The 21,241-nt window shown below is 39.6% G+C and overlaps 1 protein-coding gene and 1 long non-coding RNA gene across 4 annotated transcripts in view; one reads left to right on the top strand and one right to left on the bottom strand.

Moving 5' to 3' along the window:
* ANKRD55 (ankyrin repeat domain 55) overlaps positions 1 to 10,298 on the top strand; it is a 51,774-nt gene extending 41,476 nt beyond the window's left edge. For 2 of the 3 annotated variants that reach the window (XM_085213909.1, XM_010725432.3), the window contains exons 10-11: positions 274 to 375; positions 9,542 to 10,298. In XM_085213909.1, the coding sequence (XP_085070035.1) occupies positions 274 to 375; positions 9,542 to 9,810 (371 nt within the window). In that variant the 3' untranslated portion in view covers positions 9,811 to 10,298. Of the gene's footprint in view, positions 1 to 273; positions 376 to 471; positions 2,901 to 9,541 lie in introns of those variants that run through there. The other variant, XM_085213910.1, reaches the window with a different exon arrangement.
* Positions 2,915 to 21,241, bottom strand: part of LOC146542145 (uncharacterized) — a 38,995-nt gene continuing 20,668 nt past the window's right edge. Inside the window, exon 2 of the long non-coding RNA XR_014880600.1 lies at positions 2,915 to 3,067. This is a non-coding gene — a long non-coding RNA (uncharacterized LOC146542145). The remainder of the gene's footprint in view (positions 3,068 to 21,241) is intronic.

Genomic DNA, 21,241 nt, shown 5'->3' with positions numbered 1-21,241 from the left:
TAGGTCTGAAATGTGGCTGTTTGAATAGCAATTACTGTATTATAGAAGAGCGAGGGAAAAGCTTATAAAAAAATCAGTCATAATTTAAATCTGTAAAGAGCTATTTTCTGTTGGTGATTTCTTCTTATTACATATTTTTGAGAATTACATATTTTTTCCAGAAACTAGAGATCTGCAGTGTTTTTTGCTTACAATTATTTTCACATAATAATAGTAATACATAATAATAATAATAATAATTCACATAATAATAATAATATTTTTCTTCCACAGGTAAAAATTTTCAGAAGATATCCATAGATCAACCCAAAATAAAAGAACTTACTCCTGTGAGGAGCAGTCTGGCTCCTATACCCAACCACTGTGTTCACAGATGTAAGTACAAGCAAACCTTCACTACAGTACCATGCTGCATGCCTCCATAACTGGCACCTGAGGGTTTGAGGGAGCTCACGTTTTCCCCTTCTTCAGGCAACACAGAATGGCTGGTCTCAAAGACACTGTTGGATGATCCCTACTTCAATGCCCCTGCTCACAGCAGTGTTATTTACAGTAGATTGCTCTGGACCACAGAGTTAGGTTTTGATTATCTCCAATGATGTGACTGCACAATCTCTCTGGGCAACCTTTTCAAGTGTTTGACCACCCTCAGAGTAAAAGTTTCTTCTTGTTTAAATAGAGTTTCCTGTATTTAAATTTGTGCTCCCTGAGTCTTTTCCTGCCATGGATATCACTGAGTCTGGCTCCGTTTTCTTTCCTCCGCCTGCCAGGCGTTTACATAAGATTCCTCTGAGCTGCCTTCTCTTCTCAAAGCTAAAAAGTCACTCTCAGATTGTCCTCTGATATCAGATGCTTCAGTCCATTAATCATCCTATTACCCTTCACTGGACTTGATCTAGTTTGTCCGTGTCTCTGTGGTGGTCAGGGCCCCAGTACTGAGCTGTGTACTCCAGCTGTGGATGCCCCACCTCCCTCAACCCGCAGGCTACACTTCCTAACACAGCCCAGGTTGTTGTTGCCTGTCTTTGCCAGAATGGCATATTGCTGGCCCTTGTTCAGCTAGTTGTCTATCAGGACACCATGTTCCTTTCTGACAAGCTGCTTTCCACACAGCTGATCCCATCCAGCATGTATTGCATGCAGGATGCCATTCCTACCCAGGGGCAGGATTTTGCATTTCACTTTGCTGAACATCACAAGACCCTTCTCAGTCCACATCTCCAGCTTATCTAGGCTCTCTGAATGGCAGCACTTCCACCTGCTGTATCAGCCATTTCTCAGGGCTTTTTATTGCTTGCAAACATGCTGAGGATGCACTCTGTGTCATTGTCCAAGCCATTAATGAAGATGTTAAGTGGTATTGGCCCCTGTATCAGCTCCAGGGCTATTTCACTATTGACTGGCTCACTTCCAGCTGGACTTTATGCTGCTGATCACAGCCCTTTTCTCCTCTTCATTTCGTAGTGCTCATCTAACACAAGTGATCTGTACCAACAGAAAGGAGAGTTTGGTGCTACATTTGCTTTCCAGAGCAGAAGAGACTAGAAATCTCACAGATATGGGATTTTTCACTATCAGAAAAGGTTGCATTTGCCTGTCGGTCTATGGTAGCATTTAACTAGGGAAGGACATGATGTAACGAGGTGACTTGCAATATGCAAGGAGTCACTAGAGATGGATGAAAACATCCTAATAAAAGCACATCATAGGAAGGTTAGGCATGTGAGACGGAAGCCAAAATAAGCAATGACCCTTCTACAGATAGTGTGAAAAATATCGTAATGCGCACTTGTGTCCTTTTGCTAGTGAAAGTTGGAGAGAAGAGGATTAGATCAAGACCATCAAGTTTCCAAAATAGAAGTTCCTTCTTAATTTCCAAGACAGATCTCACTCTGTCCTAAACACTAGACTGGTTCTTACTTGAGAGTGGGAATCATTCAGTTCTCTCATTCTAAAAACAGTGGTTTCAGGAAAGCTTTTATAACACCGGAGAGAAAAAAAATTGGAAAAAAAAAAGAGAGTAGAAAGAGCAGCAGCCTTTTTTCCTCTGCAGTGTCAGCCAGCTCCTCATTCCTAATACAGTTAGAAGCCAGCTCCTACCCAAAGGCCAAGGAAAGCCTCACCCTGCTCCCACAGCCCACGCAGAGTGTCAAGACTCAGTGAGAGTCTCAGTCTGGACCTAGCCAGGGACTAGGATGTCCTTTGCATGCAAACACTACTCTACGTCCTCACTTTCTTGTGTTCAACTATCCAAATCCCCCAGTATGTTTTGAATAAGGATTTGTAGTTTTCTATTTGTCATTCTGCAGATTAGCCAGATCCTAAAGCATTTAGCCTTCAGGGCTAAATATAAAATCTTTTCCCTCTCGTGATCTGAGCTTATGAAGCAATACTGCATTATGACAACATTACTAAAAATGAAACAGCAGAGGTAACTTTACAGAGAACATCAGATTGTGTACAGGAAACACAGAATCCTCCCATGCTGCTGCACAGTAAATGAGAAAGGCTGTGGAATACTGAGGTGGTATTCTCTGCCTCCTTGGAGAAAAAAAATCTTCCAACTGCTTTGGAAACCTGAGCTCCAAGTTTTCTTTCTGTTTTCAAGCTTCTTTTCACTGATATTCTCTGTCTTCTACTCAAAATATTGTTAAAGCAAAATTCTAAGAAACAAAAATGTTTTGGAATCAGTGGTATTTTTGTAGAAATTCACACAAACAACCAGGATTTTAGTTATAGTCTCATGCCAGAAAACATGCTCTGCAAATAAGATTTGCTTATTAGAGTTAATAATCATCACATAATGAACTAACAAAGTACATTTTTACAAGTGTCACTGTTGTCCAAACAACAATTCAAGATAATAAAAGGAAAGATATTTAAGTTGTACCTGGATTTGTGTAAAGCATTTGACATTGTCCCATATGACATTCTTTCGCCAAACTGGAGAAAAATGGATTTGATGGATGGACCACTTTCTGGATAAGGAATTGGCTGGATGGTCGCATTCAGAGAGTAGTTGTCAATGGCTCAGTGTCCAAGTGGAGATGGGTGACGAGTTGTATTCCTAAGAGATCAGAGTTGGGACTGGTGTTATTTAACATCTTTGCTTTCAACTTGGACTGTGGGATTGGGTGCACTCTTAGCAAGTTTTCAGATGACATCAAGCTGAGTGGTGCAGTTGACACACTAGAGGGAAAGGATGCCATCCAAAGGAAACTGGACAGGCTTGAGGTGGGCCCATGCCAAGTTCATGAAATTCAACAAGGCAAGCTGCAAGGTCCCACATCCAGGTCAGTCTCAAGCACTGATACAGGCTGGGCAGAGTGTGGCTTGAGAGCAGCTCTGAGGAGAAGGATTTGGGAGTGGTGATTGATGAAAGATTCAACATGAGCCAGCAATGTATGCTTGCAGCCCAGAAGGCCAACCTTATCCTGGGTTGCATCAGGAGAAATATGACCAGAAGGTTGAGGGAGGTGATTCTGCCCATCTACTCTGCTCTTGTGAGACCTCACCTGGAGTGCTGCATCCAGTTATGTAGCCCCCCAACACAAAAAGGACATTGAGCTGTTGGAGCAGGTCCAGAGGAGGGCCATGAAGATGATCAGGGTGCTGGAGCACCTCCCCTGTGAGAACAAGCTGAGAGAGATGTGTTCTTGAGCCTGGAGAAGAGAAGGCTCCGAGGAGGCCTTACAGCTACAGGATTAGGGTTAGGGGGGCCTACAGGAAAGCTGGGGAGGGACTTTCTGTAAGGGCATGTAGTGACAGGACCAGAGGAAAAGGAGTTAAGCTGGAAGAGGGTAGATTTAGACTAGATATTAGAAAGAAATTATTTACTGAGAGGATGGTAAGACAATGGAACAGGTTGCCCAGCAAGGCTGTCAATGTCCCCTCCCTGGAAGCATTCAAAGCCAGGCTGGACAGGGCTTTAACCAACCTGATTTAGAGGGAAGTGTCCCTGCCTATAGCAGGGGGGTTGGAACTAGGTGACCTTAAATGTCCCTTCCAACCCAAACCATTCTATGATTTCATGATTCTATGATTCTATTTTCAAATAGATTAAGTTTCTTCTTTGTTAACATAAATTACCTATTTGATCCTGGAGTTTTCCAAATATCTATGTCAGAGCCAAAATTTTAGTCACCCTCTGTCCAGCCCTAAAAATATTACTATTCCAGGCACAGACATTATTCAGGCAAATGGCTCCAGCAATGAAGTTTGAGTATAAACATTTGTGTTTTTCTACTAGTTTCATTGCAGTAGATGTGTGCTAAAAGCAAGCAACAAAACCAGTGGGCAGAAAAAAGAAAAAAAAAAAAAACAATCAGGAAACTGGAAAGATAAAACAAGCAAAAATTAGAAAGAGAACTGAAACTCATCAGAAATAAATAAAAAGAAGAAACATCTCCTAGAAAAGGAAGGACAATGAAAAAAAAGAGATGTTTTAACCTCCAAGTAAATACATCTTAAAATTCAAGTTAGTAGGACAATATTAGCAGTGGACTTCTGTGACTTTAAGCCATAAGCTCCTATACTGCATATGTGCCATAAGCTCCTATACTGCATATGTTCCCAGGGCCGAAGAGTTACTTCAAATATCTTTGTGAGTAGCCTTGGCGTGAACTGACATCTTTTACACTGCACCCAAACACTCTTCCTACCTCATCATACAGCTCTCCCAAGGACCCTGAACAACACATTTAACAGCAGTTACACATTGCTCACACCATGCCAGAACTATTTTCCAAGCAAATATAGAAATATTTCAAGAGCAAGAAAGGTCTGAAACCATTCTGAGGTTATTACTTGTTGAGCAAAAAAAAAAAAAGGAAGATCTATTTCTGCAGGTCATTTAACAATTTATCCAAGGATTAGTAGCTGCTTTTATTGTTATATTTCATTATTTGAAATTTCTTCTTTCCCAAGTTAACAGCAAAGCATTCCATGAAGCATCTTTCTCCCTACAAAGGGTCACCATGATTCACTGTTTGTAAAGGGAAAGAGTCAAAGAGCATCCCTTCTTCCGGATAGCATATAATCCTCCAGCAATGCCTTCCTGACAGTGCTATTCTGGTCTCTGCAATTTATAACAACTGCTTCAGAATCTCTTCTGAGTGAAAAAGACTTCCTGAATTAGTAGCTCTTTTAGTATCACTCATTCCTGGGTAACTGACTGCCTTCTGAACACAAATAATTACCAGTGCTTTTGCTCTGTATAACTTCAGGAAGTGTGGTGACTCGACTAAGCGGTTCTGTATCTCAGGGACTCCAGTGCTGGGTTCAGTAGCCTGTTCCTCAATACAAGTAATAATACTTCTCGTGATATGTATTATTTCAAAATCATCAGTGACCTAGTCCTGAAATTCCTATAGCATACCCTCAGCCAAAGACCCTGAGTGTAGTATGTAGAACTAGGTGGGCAGTATGGGTGCTTAGATGCTGTTTTTCCCTTCATTGAAGGAAGATGGGTTTGTGATGGATACCTAGTGCATGGTAGTAAAATTAAGTTAAAGCTTTCACCCCACTTAACCCTACCATTACAGGCTTATCAAGTTCATAAAGCTTTCCAGAGATTTTTCACACAGATATAAACATCGAATTCCTGAACATAGGGAGACAATTGATCCTCTCACTATGCATTTGGCTTTCATGCCAAAACGTCAATGAATTGAACATATTGAGTATGTTCAATAGACATATTCTACCGCGTGTCACACAGCATATGCTCTTGTATCTTGTGTTTACCCCGACTCATGCAAATTCAATATAAACTAAAGCGGAGTTTTTTGTTTTGTTTTGATTTGTTCTCTAAGAAAGGGGAACTAAGCCATTTTCTGAACTTCTAAGTATGAATGAACCTTGAATATGGTCAGTGAAATAAATTAAATTGCCAAGAGCCAGGCAAGTCACATACAGTGTTGCCTGCCAAGGAATCAAAATTTGAATTGTACTGAAAATAGTCTGAAATGGAAAAACGTTTTCCAAATTCTTAAATCCTCTCAGTGAAGATTCAGCTTTGCCACAAATAAATACCTCATGAGTCTTGATAAATAAACAACAAATGCTGGCATGATCATATGGCACATAGTACAAGGGAAAATGGTAAAAACTTCAGTCTCTTTTTCAATGTACGAGGAATGCTCCAAAAGTAATTCCTATCTTATTATGTTGGCCCACAACATCAGAGGCAGATGTTGGTGTGGCAGTAGAGGTGGAACTTTCCCACCAGCATTCCATTCTATTCTGTTGCCAAGTGACTGATGGTAGCAGAATGGCATCTGACATGGAAGTGCTATTGAATTCCTCCACGTAAAAAAATGGCAGCCACTGTCATTCATTGACATTTGCTGAACATTTATTGAGTCCAAACAGTGGATGCGAGCACAGTGAGGTGGTGGGCGGTGCATTTCAGCAGTGACAACAGCAGTGTGAAAGGCCACATTCCTGACAGCCATCATGATCAGCTCATTCACACAAAGCAGCAGATTACAACTAGGAAACTGTATGTAGAGCTGAATATCTGCTTCAACGCGATTACCAGCGATGAGGTGTGATGTCACCACCACAAGTCAGACTGAAGATAGCAGTCGAAGGAATGAGAATACACAAATACTCCACTGAAAAGAAGGACACAAGCCTCAGCATGTAAAGAGATGTGCCCTGCCTTTTGGGCTAGGAAAGGGCTGGGCCTTATGGATTTCCTGAAAACTCAGTCAAACATCAACTCTGATTGCTACATCGTGAAGTTGACTGAGCTGAAGGCTGAGCTTTCAGAATCAAGCCAAAGAAGACAACCTTTCTTTGCAAGACAATAATGCCAGGCCCCACACCAGTGTGAAGAATGTGGATCACATTTCCAGTCTTGGCTGAAGTGTCCTACCACATCCACTGTATAGTCCAGATTTGGTGCCTTCTGACCTCCATCTTTTCAGGCCAATGAAAAATGGCTGCATGTGCAGCATTGTCCTAGCAACGATGAGATTGCAGCAGTTGTGAAACAGCTGGCATCTCCACTGTTGTTGATTTTTATAAGCACTCCACGCAGGCTCCTTTTCATCTCAGGTGAAAATGCATAGATAATGGTGGTTACTATGTTGAAAAAGAGTGTTTTGAAGCTAAAAACTTGCTCTATAAAATAGCATTATTGTGCTGTTTATATCCATTGTAGTTTATATGGAAATAAATAGGAGGCATTACTTTCAGGGTGACCTAGGTGTACAGTGCAAAAATTTGTAGATGCAAAATTTTTCCAGTGCCCTCTGAAGACATGCCTTCAACGAGGTAAATTTCTGATTTCTCAACTATATACTCGATAAACCTATAGGCACAGAAGTGCTTGCATGACAAGGCTTTTGTGCTTCCTCTTTACTGAGGCGTGGAAGGTTCAGAGTTTCTGTTTGAAATTTCGCAGAGTATTTTTTGACTTGAGCACAGACTGCATCCTGTTAGCTGTGCTATTGCTGCTTATCTAGCCAATTATTTCCATTTTTCCTGCTGATTTGGTGGTTTAGGGTTGGGGTTTTTTTCATTTGTTGGTCTTAAATGTCCTAACTAAAGTATTTTGCATATTCCTTTGCTGAATTTCACTATCTGAATTCCTTGCTATTTCTCCAATTTATCCAGGCAATTTTACACTGTAAAGCTCTTCTCGCCTCAAGAGCCTTTTTCAACAGGTCTAAAGGATGCATCTTTTTCTAATTCTGAAAACTTCTGGCAAAGTCAGTGTTTCTTCCTTGTTAAAATTACATAATTTCTCACTTCTCCTGCATCCTCTGTGCCAATGTCCCGGTGAGTCTTTACAACATTTCTTGATGAACAGTGAGAAGTTTGACTTCATATGTTCAAAGACTTACTTCTGAGAAACATCTAGCATGGAAAGTTTTTAGGTAGAAAAGTTATGTTAATTTATCTGTAATCTCTTATGTCCTGTTTTCTTGTCTTTTTAATTTACAGCACATAAGACACTCCATCCATTATTCTGTCTGTAAGTTTCTCAAGTGTATTAAAGGTTTCATTTGCTTAGGGGAAATTTTAAGATTAAAATTAACTCATAAGGTCCATCTTACCATAGGTGCATTGACTGCAGTAGTTACCCATTTCACACCAATTGATGATGTGGCCTGTAATTTCTAATAAAAATTTGTTCATTTAAACCTCTTTTAAAATATTTTAAGTCACTATTAACTTCAGAAGTTTCTCTGGAATTACACAAGACTCCTATGAAACTTCTGTAGAATCTCCTTCTACTTGCACCAGGAAAATTTCTGTATGAACAAGGCTGAAAAAGTCATTTTTTGCTTAATAGTGAAATTCTTTCTGCATGTTAAGAATCAGGAAACAAGTGTGATACCAATCACAGAATGGCTTTGAATACCTAAGTGCTAGGAAATATTTGTGGCTTATTTCAAAGGATGAAGTCACCAAAAAAGATAGAGAAACAAAGTAACTTCCTGAAAGCTGCTATTACTATTAGGATGAAACGAAGAATAGAACATCTCAGATGCAAACATTAATAGCCTCTTGTATGACAGATGAAGATGGAAGGAAATTGCTGATGGATTGAGGCAGTGATCAGGAAAATATTAATGTGAAGAATAGCAAGGAAGAAACTGTGATCAAAATAGGGATGGTATTAACTCGTGTTGGAAACTCATTACATGGTCAGAATGAAAAACAAACAAAAAAGCAATGAATGTTTAAATTAAAGAGAATAAAATAAAGTCAAATGTGGAGAAAAATAGGTCTATTATTAAGGTTTTGAATTCTCCTTTTAAAAACTTGTGAAATAAGTTAACAAGTTGCCTGAATGAAGGAGCTTGAGGACATGAATTTAGAGAAGGCATACACTGTTAGAGTGCTGATTGTAAGGTGAAAGTTACACATGCTCTAAATCCGCGTCTTCTTCCATGACTCCTGTAATACACGAAACACATAATAGTTGTGGCTCTCATGTTTCAGTATGAGTCTTAAGTACGCTGAGAGTATTAGGCTGCTTTTGCGGCCTGTGACATGCAGAGCATATATTTATTTAGTCCTACATTCATGACTGACTGTACCTAAGAAACCCACACAGCGTGCCAAGTGTCCATTTCATCCCCCTACAATTTTTTTCTGCAATTTCTCTTGAAAAAATAAAGCATCCTCCCACAAAAGCTTTGTTAAAACTAATATATCACTATAAAACAGTTCTGTTTCAGGCAGCCTGTTTTCAGAAGAAAATATATCTATCCACAACAAATGTCCTTCAAACAGTAGATTCCATGTTTATCAAAAGTAAACATCAGAACTTTTTTGGTTGTATTGATAAGTGAATCTCCTGAGACTAGAATTCTTTTTTTCAGCTTAACATAAAACCTGAAAGGCCGTAGGAATTTTTCACTCCATTTTTATCACTTCTTTCAAAAGCAGGTCTAAGTATACACAAGACAAGCAGGTCTAAGTACACATAAGAAAAAGCAAACATAGCATTTATAAAAATGTCCCACTTCTCACCTTCTGCGCTTTCTTTCTCTTTTTTTTTTTTTTTTTTCCTCTTCTGTAGCTCATCTACCACCTCAGGGTGCTAAGAAGTTTATATCCCTGCCTTTAAATTCCCTAAGGACTGGAGCAGTTGTTCTCCCACCAGTGCCATCCTCCAGATCTCAGAAAAGAGGACATTCTCACAATCATCTGCTATATTCTTTCTTACCTAATCTATCAGAAGAGCCTCTGAAACCAACCCGTGTCCTACCTGCAATCCCAAGCCAAAAGAGATCCAACCCGGCAGAACAGCTTGAAAAACTCCTCACCAACACCGACACTGAAAATTAACTCATTGCATCAGCCTCAAACCCTTCAGCTGAAATATATCTCAGCTTGTTACAAGATAAATATATAGTAAAAACTCATTAATTTGTGCCAATGATGCTCTTGTAAGCTGGAGTGTAAATGAACAACAGCAAAGAAAAGAAAGGATAGCACATAATAAAAGCTGCACAGTGTATTTATATAGGCATTCTCATTATAGTTTTCATTTCAGATGGGAATACTAAGTATTTAATGTGCCGTAAATCTATTTTGTGAATGGAATCCTTATAACATGCAATATTGTTGCATCACTTCACTGTTAAATCCTCCAATGAAAAATGGAAGAAAGAGTAAGATTTTCTGTGTGATTTACATTTCAAAATTAAAGAAACACAAATTGATGGGGATTCTCTACATTTTGTAAAGATGCTGATTCTGAAGCTGTGTGCTATCAAAATTAGCTTTTTAAGATTAAAACAAAAATCTCAAAATAAAAGGAAGTTTTAACAAACTTTTTTTGACTTTTTATTTCTCACATATTTTCTACATTTCAAGTTTGTGAGTTTTGTGACTTCTACAAGCCAGAAAAGTACAATGAAATACAAATCCTTGTGGGATAGACAGGGCTATAGCACATTCTACTCAAAACTGTACTTTGCACTGACAGATTGACACATCTTTCTTTTAATATTTAATGTTCCTCGGTTACAAAAATGCAGTTGTTCACTGCTGTTTTCTTGAAACAGATTGTATGGTACTGCGTTATTAGGCATCACTTTAGTGCTTTGATCCCCAAAACTGAAGAAAATCCAAATAGTCAGCTGTTTAGTTCAAGAGCTATGGCAAGTGTCTTTGACTAAACATTTCACAAGGCTGTCTTCTCCTAAAGGCCATCAAAGACACCTGCCTTCTCTTCTCAGAATTCTTATCTAAATATTGCTGCTGTTACCCAGAAGGCTTCTCCAATTTTGATTACAGAAGAGGTTGTTGGTTTGGTTGAGGACCAACCAAATACAACTGGGGAAAGAATAGTGTGGGCTGCACAAGGGGGGAGTCCCGTTTTATCACCCATTCTGTATCACTGTTGCTAGTAAATCTGTCCTGTAACAGGAGCTCCAACCAGAATGTGGTCTGTCTCTAGATAAACATTTTATTATCTGTGCAAATGTTTCTTTTGCTGTGTCACTGTAAAAGACAAGCCTAGCATGAAAGAGGAGATAATCATGTCTCTCTAGCTTTCAAATGCCTTCAGGTAATGAGTGTAAGCAGAATGGCTGGTGGTTATTATGGGCAGTTCCAGAAAGTAAAAAGCACAACAGCTGTTATGAAGCAACAAAAAGAGAAAAGATAATTTTTACACAAAAATAATATGATGTTTTATTTATTTCTAAGTGTCAAATTAAAGTAGCAAAGAGACGTATGCATCTAGCTTCTTTCTGAAATCCATAGGAGTAAAAAGCTTGTGTGTTTGTGCCTGACAGGCAACCTAATCCCCGAGGCTAGATGGAAAAAATACTGCATGACAAAAGCATGCCCTGTCAAAGGAAAAATCTGGCGTGTTTTCACATGACCAGCCTCAGTCCAACTTCACTGGAAAGTCCAGAGCTGCTCGTGCAGACTGGTGCCCGTTCCACAGGTCCTCTATCTGAGCTGCACTCCTCTCCAGTGCCCCTATATTTCTCTGCCTGGGAAGCCCATCAGCTGCTACCCTCAAACTCTCCATTCTGACTCCAGCCTCTTTATACATCCCTCTGGCACCTCACACGAGAGGCAAGTGGTACATAAGTCACATTAAAACGTTGTAGAATACTCAAATTTCAGTGCAAGACTTAGGGCACTGTCAAAGCTGAAAAATCAGTGGCACAGAGCAGATGGTTTTGGTGAAGACTGAAATGATAAGAAGGAAGAGATTGTTCACACAGCACTGAATGACAGCAAGTAAGCTCTGTATTAATCCTAAATGTCACTGTAGGCAATATACACATTATTGTTAATGTAACATGTGTGGACAAACCTGAATAAGGAACTATTTTTGATCAAGGTTAACGCTATCTTTCAAAAGAAGTTCCTCAAAAAATGCAGAACTTCAGATACAATCACTTGAAGCAAGAAACAGAGTAGCACTGCCTCTTATCTACACAATCAACTTGTGCTAACAGATAGTAAGAGACATCTGCTAGCTGGTTTGTTTGTTTTTTTCTATCATATCCCACTTCTTTTCTGGGAAGAAGTGATGTTTTCCCCTGGGTCATTAACACACAAAATAAACTCTTTTCTCAGGAAAGGAATGAAAAACTAATTGCCTTTAGACTGCAGTATTTCCCTGAACAATCTTAAATATGTAGTAATTGGAGCCAAGATCCAGGTCACTTTTCTAAAGCATTTCTTCTCTAAAGCATTAGTAAAGTGGTGGTTCACAGTTTACCAAATATAGATCTTTTTAAAAAATAATGCTTTAAGAAAGCACTGAAAGTTATTCTCCAAAATGTTCTCACCATAGGTTATGTTTGTCTTTGTGCTTAGGTAACCAAGTTCCAAGTTCCGTGGTAAATAAACTTGTCAAACAGTATTAAGTCTTTCACCTTCAGAGGAATGTGAAGTGTTCACTGCAGTACACTGCACAGAAGATAATAAATGAACCAATACCTACTTAAGCTATATTGACCTCTTGCTCTTTTCCTGAACAATAATGGCAGGATAGATAAAAACAAGACTAAGACAGCTGATTAGCAATTACCAAGAAATATCTGGTCAGTAGGTAATAACAGAGATGTTTTCCCTCTGCGTGGGGATTAAACATCTCTAACACACTCTCTTGTGGCACTAGTTGAATGTTAATTCTTAGTGTTGCAGTACTTGGTCGTCTGGGGAGTTTGGCTTGGCACAGAGGGTTATGAAAATAAATATACATACAGCATACATTTTCTGACCAAAACATAATACACTTCCTTACTGGAACATGTTGTACCTACCACGTATCATTAATATGAGTAAAATTTGAAAATGCTTTTGAAAACAGCATTGACATTATTCCAGTGGACAATTTACGTATAGATTAATTCTGAATGCAGTGTTGCACCCTTCCAGAAAATTGTGAAGGAGGTTTACACTGTTTCATTATTTCAAAATAAAACAAAAAAATGTACAATAGTATGGAGATCTTTCACAATTTATTCTACCAATGAACAGGGTATGTGATGAAAAGGCCAATCCTTCAGTATAAGTACCTAAAGTGTAAGCTATATCGTCTAAAACTCAGTTCTAACAAGGTGTTTTAAAAACCTCTACTCCTGCCACAACTGGAGATTTGTACTCATTTATCATCACCAAAGGTAAATCTGCACAATCTATATACTTTTTACTGCAAAGCATCAAAAGTATCATTACCACTTTCGAGCAAAAAAGAATAGCAACCTTTCAGACAATTCTAAAAAGGCTGTAAGAGCTCATCTAATCATGGAATCATAGAATCACAAAATATCCTCAGTTGGAAGGAACACACAAGTACCACTGAGCCCAACTGCAGGCTCCACACAGCACCACTCAAAATCCAAACCCCACGTCTGAGAGCGCTGTCGAAATGCTCTTTGAACTCCGGCAGCTCGGGGCTGTGACCATTGCCCTGTGCAGCCTATTCCAGGGTCCGACCGCCCTCTGGTGCAGACCCTGTCCCCCACCCCCCAGCTGCCCCTCCCCTGGCACAGCTCCGTGCCGTTCCCTCGGGCCCTGTCGCTGTCACACAGAGCAGAGCTCAGCGCTGCCCTCCGCTCCCTGTCAGGAGCTGCCGCTGCCATCAGGCCTCCCCTCAGCTCCTCTGCTCTGGGCTGAACAAACCCAGGAGATTCAGCCACTCCTCACACACCTTGTCTTCCAGATCCTTCACCAGCTTTGTAGCTCTCCTTTGGACACTCTCTTATTGCTTTATGTACTCCTTATATTGTGGCACCCAAACCACACCCAGTGCTGTAGGAGAAGCCACACAGCACAGAGCAGAGGGGACAGCCCCTCCCTTTGCCTGCTGGCAGTGCTGGGCCTGGGGCACCCCAGGGTACAGCTGGCCCTTTGGGCTGCCAGGGCACACTGCTGCCTCACATTCAATTTGCCATCAAACAGTGCCTGCAGATCCCTTTCTATCAGGCTGCTCTCCAGCCTCTTCTTCTCCAGCCTGTATATACATCCAGATTGCCCTGCCCCAGGTGCAGAATTTGACACTTGCTTTTGTTGAAACTCATGGGGTTGTTTATTTCCTCTGCAGGGCCTCTCTGCCCTTTGAGGGAATCAACAGCTCATCCCAATTTAGCATCATGTTAAAAGTTATTTAGTGTACTTTCTAGTCTAATATACAAGTTAGTTATGAAAATGTTAAAGAGAACTGGCCCTAAAATACAGAACCCCACTAATGACTGACTGCCAGGCTGATGTAACCTCATCAGCCAATTGCTCACCCATCCCATTTTGTGTTTGTCTAGCTGTATGCTGAACATTTTGTCCAGAAGGATGCTGTGAGGAATAGTATCAAAAGCTTTCCTGAAATCTGAAAAAATTACGTCAACTGACTTCTCTTGGTCAACTAGGTGGTTAGCCCTGTCATAAAAGGAAACTGAATTAAACAAGACTTCTCCCTTGTGAACTTTTGTTGGCGGTGACCAGTGACTGTGCAGTCTTTCAAATGATTTTTGATAACTATAATAATCTTCTCCATAATTTGATCATACTCTCTCATTAAACCTCTTACACTACATCTGCTCTATAGTAACAATTTTGAAGAAGACAGAAGTATTGCAACAGCATGTTATTGTGACTTTGTATTTTGAAAGCTTTTTTTTCTCTCATAACATTCATAAGATTTTCCTATGTTCCTTGGTTTAGGTTTCAGAATAAATAGAGATTTTCTTGTGTTATCTCTGTTGGTGGAAAAGCTCAAGCAAAGCAGTTAAAATTGTAAGGTATTCAACATCAAAGTCAATTCTAACCAAAAGCACTGAGAAGTACCTGATGTGAAGCAGCAGCCATTAGCCAAGAAGTAAAATCCAAGTCCATCCCTTCTTTCTAGCCAATGCTGTCAAGGCCTGTCTTCTGAAGCTATTACTACTGAGTCTAGTGTTTGCAGATACTTACCTGGCATAGCCTCCTGCTGACTTTTCAGCACTATTAGTGGTTCTCTAAAGATACTCGGATTATAACCTTCCAACCACCAAATTTTAGAAATATAAATTGTAATAATAAGAAATGCTAAACCTATATATACTAAGTATGCAGTGGTATGGGTAACATCTTCTATTTCTAAAATTTGCCAGTCATGTTCTATTTCTGTGACCATTTGTAGTAGGCTCTGGGAAACAAGGCAGAGATTTGTGACTGAGAACAACTTCACTAAATTCTTAAAATGATGAATTAATCCATAAGGAGATTCTGTCTCCCATTCTGTCCCACTCCTAACACCGGATAACAGTACTTTATTCTGATCTGGGAATCTGGAGCTTCTTAAATGTTCATTCACCCTCCTGCTCTGTATCCAAGACATCCTGTGTAGGGTATTTATCAGGAAAGGCGTGGATGGTCTTGAGAATTTTAATACTTGAATGTCTTAAAATATTTTTGTGCTTGGCCTTTTCTGTTAAAGAGTCTGTTTTTTCACAATTCACTAGGTTACAATCTCACTCAGAAAGATTGCCTTTCCACTGTTGATATGGGTGTCTTTTCATTACATCTTAGAAACTACAGACTAAAGCCACTTGAAGTTTGTCGCTGTCCCTGCAGTCTTTTTCTTTCTGCTAAATATTTTTAAAAGATTGATTTCCCTGTAAATAACATTGAGATCTTATTTGCACTGTGGGTTCCAAGGCATATTTTATGAAAGCTTCTGATTTGCCATTGCTTAGGTTTCTTCAGGAGACACACATTCATGAATTCAAGATAATTAGTATGCATGAAAATTTCCACTCAGAAATCTAGAGAATTTTCAGCAGCATAGGTTGTAAGGAGCAATGGGGTCTTTGTGTTTATCTACTTCCTTCTATACAGGTTGGTAGGATTTTCTTTTTTTTTAATGCCCAATGAATTTACATTAGGTTTTCTTGTTTTCACTCTTACATACATGCCTACTGTACACTCTGCCAAATGCTGCAGTTATGAGCTTTGTAAAAGTGCAGGTGAAGCCTCTTCTCTACTGTTCCTGATGTAAAGTTCAAAATATTTATTTTCAGAAATAATAAAAAGATCAATGTGTCAGTACTTAAGCTACATTACTACTTTCCTCAGAGCAGTCCTTAAGAATCCAAATAGCAAGTTCTTAACTGGTTAATTGTGAGGTCCTCAGTCTCTTGGTTTACAACAGCAAGAAATACTTCCTAAGTTATTTTTCGTATGAAAATTTTGTTCACTGATACTGTCAGATCTATTGCCGTCAGTTTTCACCATTACTTTTTAAAATGTCAGATCAGCACACCTCTGACAAGCATCAAGAACAGACTCTAAAGTTGTTGCAGAAACTGGTGTAAGCTCCTTATCTAAATGGAAAAAGCAAGCGCCCACCAGCTTTGCATTCTTCTGGTGCTCAGTGGTAAGGTGATAAATAGGAAGACAGTCTGCTCTCATGGAGGCTTTATTCTCCTCTGAGTTTTTATATGGGGATAGTACCTGTTTTCCAGAATTCACAGAGATCTTGTAGCAAACTGGAGGGCTTGTTATATGGTCTAGTGAAATTTAGCATTTGGCAGTAAGTAGCCATTCCATCACTGCCATTTTCCCACTAAGCCAGTAAATAATAACATCCTAATGTTACATATGAGGAAATTACACAATGCACATGGCTCCTCTCAGTACACAGTGCAGAGAATCAGAGTCTGAAACTAGATCCTGGCCACTGGTCTATGCTTGTACTTGGCCAAAAGCCACCCTGACTAGTCAGCCGAGGCAGCTCAGCTGCAAAACTCCTGCTGAGGGACGTGTAGTAGTGACAGTGCTGTCACTGACAGTTTGAAAAGCAGCATTACCCATGGCTATGGACTGTTCGTGCAGGGCTGGGGATCCTAGCCAGAAACCACAGCCTCAGAGCAGTAGTACAGGATTGAGAAAGAGCCTTAATTTTCAGGAAGATTAGATGATAATCTTCTTCACAGCAGTTACATTTTGTGATAACTGTCTGGACTAGGAGAAGCTTAGAGCTGCTCTGGATAAATTAGCTGCTAGCCAAGATCAGCCCTTCTTTTGTATCTTTGATGTCCTTGGAGAATGAAATAACACAAACAGATATTTTGGAGTCACAGTTTCACCAAACAATAGAAAAGAGATTATACAAGTTAATATCTACCAAGCTTCTTTCAGCTGCTCTTCTGACAGGTTTTGTGAACTCTGCCTGAACTCATCACCTAATACGCACAGCTTTTCCACAATAATGAGCAATAACTATTAACACTGCAATGGTTCTCACAAATAATGTTTTGTTTCACACTCTTTAGCTGATCCAAATCTAAGTGCTGCTGCCTTCTGATAAATGCCCATGGAGAGACACCAAATATGGCACACAAAGTCAGCACAACCTTTTCTGGGCATCATCACTTGGTAAGTATCTCGGCACATCATTTTCACCCAGACACAATGGTGCATGACCAGCACTCAGGAATGCAGATCTGTATTTACAGCTTAACCATAGGAAAGAGCTGAGGAGGAGGGTGTAGTCATGTTTGCCTGTTGTAACGGCTGGAAAATTTCTGCAGTAAAATCTAAATCACGAGTTTCTTTGCTGTTTTATTTGACTTGTCTTTAAAAATTAAAAAGCTTATTTAGCAATGCTTAGAACTGTCTTCTGTGATCTAAACAAAAATCATCAACTCAAACAACTGTGTGTTGATGATATTGAGGGTGTTCTTACAAGCATTCTTTCAGCCAGCATCAATATTGAAAATCAACGTGTATTACTGTGCCATACAGAAACATGCAGCTATGGAAATAAAATCCACATTGCCATAACTACCTTGTTTAATACTTCTAAAACCCATAATCCTAATTTAGTAACCCAGCCATTGGGTTATGTTCAACAATTGGGCTAGTTAAAATTAACAAGTATAAATTGTTTCAAATGATGACTTAACTTACACTAATTTAAAATGTGAATAAATCCTGTAGACCTTCCTCTCTGCACCATTCTTCACTTATTAATGGTCTCCTTTGAATATGCTATTAAATGTGTACAAGCTCTACTTATATTTTGATCCTAACTTTGCAAGATCAACAAGGGAATTCTCATATTCATGTGTTTTCTCCAAGTTCATAGTCTGAGGAAGCATAACAGATTTTGCATTCCATACAAGAGAATGTTGTTTCTGTTGGTTGCTATGCCTAAACACAGTGTACTATGTAAGACAATGAAGTAGACTTTTCTACTTCAAATATTCTTCAGAGAAAAAAAATCCATCAGCTGTCTGCAGCTGAGATGTGTCAGAAATCTGTGTCAAAATGTTCTGCTTATTTAGGGCCTTCAAATAAATGCTGCTACAGGTGTGAACTACTTCCTTTCAAGAACATCTTCCAACAATCTCTACCCAACAGTTAGTCTGAGAAACCAACTTTGAAGCTGTTTTTAAGTATATTTTCATAACAGAAATCATAGCTCAGCTCAAGAAAGATTTTTCAGAGAGGAAAGCACCCCAGTGACCTTTTTGATTTGGCAGTCATCTGGACTTCTTCAAGAGCCTGACTTCTCCTCAAGATAACTCCTTTTTTTTCGGTTGTGTTTATGGGAAGTCCTTGAAAGTAGTCAGCACTGATCCTCCAGCTGTTCAAATGTTACGCACTTGGTCAGATGATCAGTATTAACTCTTCAATGCCATCAACACAAAGTAACGAGAGGCTTAATAAGCCTCCATAATTATACTTTATGGACTCTCAAAACAAGGTCAAATGTCATAATATCAATTGGTTGTAATTATACCCAGTACATTCTGGTATGGGGGTACCATCTCAAAGTAATGGCATAAATTTGTCCAGACATTGTTTTTAAAACAATCAGTCACTCATTTTCAAACTGATTACCCAATCATACTGAGAAAGTCCTCTAGATTGTGTAGTATTGTCTGTACAGTGAGTAAGAAAACAGTGAATAAGAATACTTGATGTTTTGATTGTTTTTTGTTGTTGTTTGATTTTTTGACAGTTTATTAGTTGGGTTCAGTATTTTTTCAGTTGTGTTGCTGTTTTTCTGTTGTTTTCAGTTGATTGCTTTGGCCTGGGGTAGGTTTCTGGTAAGAAGTGTGAGCTGTGTGTTAAAACTCTAGGAAAATAAAACCAGCTACTTCAGATCATGGAATAATAGAATCATTAAGGTTGAAAAAGAACTCTAAGATCATCCAGTCCAACCATCAATCTATTACCACCGTGCCCACTAAATTCTGTCTCTCAGAGCCACATCTACACATTTCTTGAACATCTCCAGGGACAATGACTCCACCATCTCCCTGGACAGCCTGTTCCACACAACCTTTTCTGAGAAGAAGTTTTTCCTAATATCCAACATGAACCTGCCCTGGCTCAATTTCAAGCCATTATCTCTCGTCATGTCACTATTACCTGGAAGAAGAGGTCAACCTCCACCTTGCTCCAATCTCTTTTCAGGTAGTTGTAGAGAGTAATAACCTCTTCCCTGAGCCTTCTCTTCTCCAGACTAAACAATCCCCGATCCCTCAGATACTCTTTATTGTTCCAGTCCCTCCACCAGCTTTGTTGCCCTTCTCTGGACATGCTTCAGAGCCTCCATGTTTTTTCTGTAATGAGGAGCCCAGAATTTAACGTGGTACTTGAGGTACATCCTCATCAATGCTAATTATAGGCAACCATTTCCCTGGTCCTGCTGGCTACACTATTTCTGGAGTAAGGATACAAGTCAGAATGCCACTGGCCTTCTTGACCATCTGAGTACACTGCTGACTCATGTTCTGACAGTTGTTGACCCCCCCAGATCCATTTCCTCTGTGCAGCTTTTCAGACTCTCTGCTCCAAGTAGTGATGCATGGGGTTGTTATGACAGAAGTGAAGGACCTACAATTGGCCTCTGCCCATCAATCCTCAGATCCCTCTGAGGAAGACCAAGTCCCAACTTGGTATCATCTGCAAACTTACTGAGGGTGGACTCAACCCCCTCATTCAGATCATCGGTAAAGATATTAAACAGGACAGGTCCCATTACTGACCCCTGGAGAACACCACATGTGACCAGTGATCAGCTTGGTTTAACTGTGTTCACCATCACTCTCTGGACCTGGCTATCCAGACAGTTTTTTATCCAGCAAAGAGTATACCTGTCCAAACCAAGACTGCCAGCTTCCCCAGGAGAATACTGTTGGAGACAGCATCAAAGGCTTTGCTAAAGTCTGAGCAGATTACATCTACAGCCTTTCCCTCATCCACTAGGTGGGTCACCTGCCCATAGAATATTGGTCTAGCAGGACCTGCCTTTCATGAGCCTGTGATTGCTAGGCCTGATCTCCTGGTTGTCCTGCATATGTTGTGTGATCACACTCAAAATGATATGCTCCACAACCTTCCCTGAAAACTGAGGTCAGGCTGACAAACCTGTTCTTTGGATTCTCTTTCTGATCCTTCCCATTTAAGGCATACACTGACAAGCCTCTAGCTTTCTGGGACTTCTCCAGTTGACCAGGACTGTTGATAAAGAATGTACCCATTCAGACTTGTTGTGTACTCCGAAAATATTGTTTGCTCTATGAAGATATCACTTTAATTACACTTATTTCAGTAAATTTTTCAGTGCATTTGTAATATAAATGCTTTTTAACCTCACTTTTTAGAACTTGCTTCCTGAGGCTTACACTTACCACTCCCACCCTTTTCAAAGTGGAAATAGTAGTGCCTAGTTCAGCACAACAGAACAGTATAGCAACAAAATGGAAACAAAGATAATGATGTGTTGAGTTCTGTGTACCCATGTGGATAGACAGAGGCATTGTGGAAAGATTTTGCTGGGGGAGACAGATATTAAGGAACAACTGCAAGGTAAGATATTCCTAAGATGAGGCTCACTATGTATTTTCGGCTAAACCAAGAGATTCAAGGAGATCTCCACAGTAGTTGTGTAAGTAACTATTGAATCCTAAGTAACTAGCAAATAAATAAAAAAATTATATTCACTAGAAGTGTATAAATAGCATGGTTTCTAACTTTATCTAATTATTTTCCAAGAATATACAGAAGGTTGTGTTTATGCATGCAAAGAAACAACCAACATAACATTCCAGCTTCAACATTCAAAAAAGTTGACGAGAATCTGGCAGAGCCAGATAATTTTAATCCTTCTCTTTACTAGAGTCACAATGACAGTGAGTCTTCATTTTCTTGTGGATTTCAGGCCACTTTCTTCACATAACCAATTCTTCAGGTTTCCTTGCTCTTGTTTTTAGTAACTCTATAGGGAAACTCGTCTTAGCCTTACTGCTCAATG

The sequence above is a fragment of the Meleagris gallopavo genome, chromosome Z (genome assembly GCF_905368555.1).
Source record: "Meleagris gallopavo chromosome Z, MGAL_WU_HG_1.1, whole genome shotgun sequence".
Classification (NCBI taxonomy): domain Eukaryota; kingdom Metazoa; phylum Chordata; class Aves; order Galliformes; family Phasianidae; genus Meleagris; species Meleagris gallopavo.
Note: the sequence above shows the minus strand (reverse complement) of the source record. Positions and strands in the feature narration are given on the sequence as shown.